The sequence below is a fragment of the Orycteropus afer genome, unplaced genomic scaffold (genome assembly GCF_000298275.1).
Source record: "Orycteropus afer afer isolate SDZICR_OR568_19922 unplaced genomic scaffold, OryAfe1.0 scaffold00300, whole genome shotgun sequence".
NCBI lineage: Eukaryota > Metazoa > Chordata > Mammalia > Tubulidentata > Orycteropodidae > Orycteropus > Orycteropus afer.
Window position 1 is genome coordinate 925,367 of NW_006921887.1, and position 5,414 is coordinate 930,780.

Sequence of the window (5,414 nt, forward strand, 5' to 3'; positions counted from 1 at the left end):
GTAAACAGCTCTAGAAGTCTAAAGTAGTGGACATTTTCTCAATTTTGGCAGGTAGTCTCTGATCAGAATCCAGTGTATGAAATTCAGAAGTAAATGAAGCGCTGAGTATATGTTTAAGAGCATTAAAAATAGAAAGTGTAATTTTCTGATGCCTTACATTTGAATACTTTCTTTTTTACATGCCACTTTCCACATCGTTTTACTTGATGCAGTCATGATCACATACTATTGCATGTATTTGCTGCTTTTGCTTAGCAAATCTTAATGTTTTTTTTCTCATTCCTGCTCTTTTCAGCATTACTCTTATTGACTGCATTTTATATTATGTTGCTATACAGTAATCTTGTTCAGTTATTTTTCCAGTGGTGTGCATTTAGGTTGGTAATTTTTGCTGCTACAGGTAACAACACTTAATGAATAACTTTGTGACTATGTTAGTTTTCATCCTTTTAAATGCTGACAAATTTTGAAAGTGTTGGAATAACTTTTATCTTTTCAGAAGCAAGAGAAAAAGAAGAAGAAATAAACAGGGAGAAAGAATTAAGAAGGCAAAATGACGATACTGAACCAACATCTTCAGGCTTAAATATCGTCAGAGATAGCTCGAAATCCTCTTCCAGGTATCTGATCTTCTCAAAGGAATGCTATGAAACTATTATTTTCTAAGTGTTTTTAACACAATTTATGCAAAAGTTCCTGGTATTAAAAGTCTGTGTAATTTCTACCATTTCTGGCAATTGTGTATCCTGATGGCTGTGAAAAGTTCTGTATCATATTATAAATAATTGAGTCTTTCTAATGTATTCCAGATGTACTACTAAAAATCTATGGTTTTTGCTACAGAGCAAAACTATATAAAGTTTGAAAGATGTCGACAAGTTTGTACTATTTGTCATGTTTATTTTGGCATTGACATCTTTGTCCTTTTCCCAAAATTCTGTATTCATAATAACCATTTTTTGGTAGGCTCCTTCATGGAAATGGATAATGGGAAAGAATATAAATAGAGGCACATTAGAAAGTGTACTTGGTTATAAGAGAAAACAGTCATTAAAGTTACTTTAAAGTGACATTTAATACCATATAACTTAATTTATTACTAACAACTTTAAAAACATAAACAAGTATATGGATATCAAATCTGGACAGAAAAATGAAAGAAATCTAATATTGGCTATATATAGTCTTAATTGTCATGTTGGTCCCATAAACAGTTTATTGGTCAAACATAATATACTCGGAAAAATATACCATTAGTTTTATATTTCTTCTGTTGTTGGTAGGAAAAAATAAAATAACCTGAATACCTCAAGTATTTCTTTTATCATATAGTTTCATGTTTTACTATTTTTTTCTCTGGTGTACATTATCTCAGTCAAGAGCTTGTCTAGGCTTTTGAGCAGAATCTCACGTAATAATAATCATAGTCTTTTCTACAGTTTCTTTGTGTTGTTGTTCTTGTTATGTGCTGTCGAGTCGGCCCTGACTCATAGCAACCCCTCCTTGGGTTTCTGAGGTGGTATCACTATGGAAATAGATTGCCCAACCTTCCTTCTGAGGAGTGGCTGGTGGGTTTGAACTGCCAACCTTCTGGTTAGCAGTCAAGTTCCTTAGGCACTATGCTACCAGAGCTCCTATAGTTTCTTTGTAGGGAGTAGAAATATCTAGGTGGGACTGCAAGTCTGGTTCCCTTTTTATAACAATGCAGCACCGTTGCCCGTTTGTTCAGTCTCTGAAGCACATGGCCATATCTTTGTACACATTAGTAAAGAACAGGGCTGGCAGACTTTTTCTATCAAGGACTAGATAGTAAATAATCTTTTGGGGACCGAACTGTCTCTTTTTCAACAGCTCAATCTATCATAGATAATACCATAAATGAACGAGGGCGGCTGTGTTCCAATATGTTTAAAAAACAGGCAGTCCTTTATATAAAGTATCAATTCTTTCTCAAATCTATTGCCATGAGGTTGATTCTGACTCATAGCAACCCTGTAGGACAGAGTAGAACTGCCCCATTGTGTTTTCAGGGGTGTAAATCTTTACGAAGTAGACTGCCTCATTTTTATCCCATGGAGCAACTGGTGGCTTTGACCTTTTGGTTTGTAACTGAGAGCTTAACCGCTGTGCCACCAGGGCTCCTTAGTCCTTTATATACTAGTTAAAAATCAGTTTTGCTTTGTCTGAGGTTTTATATCAATCTGTCAGTGTCTTGGTGCCAATATGATAGGGAAAAGAGAAGCAAATCAACTCTTCTAAGAGGAAGGTTTAATATTTATAGGTATCTGTCATTTAGGTTTTTACATTTGAGATGATTTAAGATGTCAAAAACTGCTATAGCATAAACCAATTGACTGTGTAAACTTTCACCCAAATAAAAATAAAAGTTAATAAAAAAACAATTAAAAAAGAACTGCTGTAGAGTTTTTGGGAATTCATCTTATTGCTCTGATTTTTGACAATGATTCCATTAATTAGAAGTTGTGAAAATATCAATAGTTCTTGTATTCTATGTTAACTTTAAAACCCAAAGATAAAGAACATGCACTAGCAGTACTGGGAATAAATTTTATTGGTATGACAAAACCAAGCACTACTTTTACCATTGTTATTGTTGTTTGCCATCGAGTCAAACCTGGCTCATAGCGACCCCTCCTTGGGTTTCCAAGACACTATTACTACGGAAGTAGATGGCCCAACTTTCCTTCTGAGGAGTGGCTAGTGGGTTTGAACCACCACCCTTTTAGTTGGCAGTGCCTCAGGCACTACACCACCAGAGCTTTCATTAGGAAAAAGGTAACACTAAAATATATGATCAAAACCAAACTCACTGCCGTTGAGTCGGATCCGACTTATAGCGACCCCTCCTTGGGTTTCTGAAGAGATACCACTTTGGAAGTAGGTGGCCCCAATCTTCCTTCGGAGGAGTGGCTGATGGGTTTGAACCACTAGTCTTCTGGTTAGTAGGCATTGTGCCATCAGAGCTCCTACTAAAATATATAGGCAGAGACAAAATTTTACATTAGCTGAATTTTTTCTTTTTGTTTTGTTTTATTTTTCCTTGAGAATATACACAGGAGACCATATGTTGGTTGAATGTTTTCTTTACTTAGGTAATTTTTTCAGAATTTTAACTGCCTATAAGGCTATGAAGGAACCTTGGTGACTCAGTGGGTAAGCACTTGGCTGTTAACTGAAAGGTTGGCTGTTGGAACCCTCCAGCTGCTTTGGAGAAGATGTGGCAGTCTTGCTTCCATAAAGATTTATAGCCCTGGATACCCTCTGGGCAGTTCTACTCTGCTGTAAGGTCACTGTCAGTGGAAATCCACTCAAGGTGTTGTGTTTGGTTTGGATAAGCTATGCATCCTTTTCTTGTGATTTTAATAGCTGGCTTTCTCAAAAGAGAAATCTCATTGTTTTGTCCTCCATTTAGAGTTCTGACCTCATATTATATATATATATGTAGATACATTCATTACATTTTATATATTTTCCCATTCTGTAGCTTTTTATTTGAATTACATAGTATTTCATTTTACAAGTGTTTTTAAAATGTGTTTGATAGTATCATTTTAATGTATTTAGACGTATTTCTTAAGGAATCATATTCTCTCACATATGAATATTATTCTTTTATTTCCTAGATATAAATTTCTAAGTAATTTATATTATATAAATATAAATTACTATATTATATTATTTATATGATATAGCATAGTGGCTAAAGCACTTGACTGCTAACCAGAAGGCTGGCGGTTCAAACCCACCAGCCACTCCTCAGAAGGAAGGTTGGACAATCCTACTTCCGTAGTGATACTGCCTCGGAAACCCAAGGAGGGGTCGCTATGAGTCGGGGCTGACTTGACGGCACATAACAACAACAACAACATAAATATAAATTACTAAGATAGATATGGGAGCTCTGGTAGCATAGTGCCTAAGGCACTTGACTGCTAACCAGAAGGCTGGAAGTTCAAATCCACCAGCCACTCCTTGGAAGGAAGGTTGGGCAGTCTACTTCCGTAGTTATATTGCCTCGGCAACCCAAGGAGGGGTCGCTATGAGTCGGGTCCGACTCTAAGGCACACAACAATAACAACGACAAGATAGATATATATGCATACATGTATGTATCTATAGATTGATAGATACTTATATATATAAAATAAGGTTTTATATATTTTAAAACTTTTTCACCACGTGGCTAGTATAACACTTACGATATTGTGTTATAAACTATTGTGCAACATTTCTATTATGTGGTCCTTCATAAAATTATGGATTCCCATAAGGTCAAGGACTTTTTCCTCCTTAGACAAAAAGGTTTTGTTATTAAGTATTTATTTTATACATATAAAATTTTATGTACCCTACCTTTAAGGTGGGAGCTCTGGTAGCATAGTGCTTAAGGCACTTGACTGCTAACCAGAAGGCTGGCAGTTCAAACCCACCACCCACTCCTCAGAAGGAAGACGGGGCAATCTACTTGCAGTTATACTGCCTCACCAACCCAAGGAGGGATTGCTATGAGTCGGGTCTGACTTGACAGCACACAACAACAACAACAACAACCTTTAAGGTGGGAGCTCTGGTAGTGTAATGCCTAAGGCATTTGACTGCTAACCAGAAGGCTGGTGGTTCAAACCCACCAGCCACCCGCTGGAAAGAAGATTGGGCAATTTACTTCCGTAGTGATAACCGCCTCAGAAACCCAAGTAGGGGTCACTATGAGTGGGGTCTGACTCAATGGCACATAACAACAACAACCTTTAAGGTAAAGAGACCAATGCAACAACCACCAGCTTGGGAGGTAGCATGGAGCTTTACTCATGTTTTTGAAACCTTCTCCCTTCTCAATTCTTTCTCACTTCCACAAGAAAAACCGTCCCTGTGTTTTTCCTTACTTTTTGAAATAGTTTTATTATATATAAACATGTCCGTAAATAATATGTTATTTTGTATAATTTTTTGATTTTGGATATTGTTGTTAGGGGCTTTTGAGTCAGTTCTGACTCATAGCAACCCTGTGTATAACAGAATGAAACACTGCCCTGTCCTGTGCCATCCTCACAATCCTTGCTATGCTTCAGCCCATTGTTGTAGTCAGTGTGTCAGTCCATCTCCTTGAGGGCCTTCCCCTGCTTTGCTGACCCTGTCCTTTACCAAGCATGATATCCTTCTACAGGGACTGACCCTTTCTGACAACATGACCAAAGCTGGTGAGATGACATCTGGCCATTCTTGCTTGTAAGGAGCATTCCAGCTGCATTTCTTCTAGGACAGATTTGTTTGTTCTTCTGGCAATCCATGGTATTTTCAGTATTGTTCACCAACACCACAATTCAAAGGCATGAATCCTTCCTCAGTCTGTCTTACTCACTGTCTGGCTTTCACGTGCATATGAAAATACCTTA

General features: G+C 37.1%; 1 protein-coding gene across 1 annotated transcript in view; it reads left to right on the forward strand.

Moving 5' to 3' along the window:
* WDR70 (WD repeat domain 70) overlaps nucleotides 1-5,414 on the forward strand; it is a 544,244-nt gene that overhangs the window by 7,914 nt on the left and 530,916 nt on the right. The window contains exon 4 of the mRNA XM_007951575.1: nucleotides 500-620. Coding sequence (XP_007949766.1) covers nucleotides 500-620 — 121 coding nt within the window. The remainder of the gene's footprint in view (nucleotides 1-499; nucleotides 621-5,414) is intronic.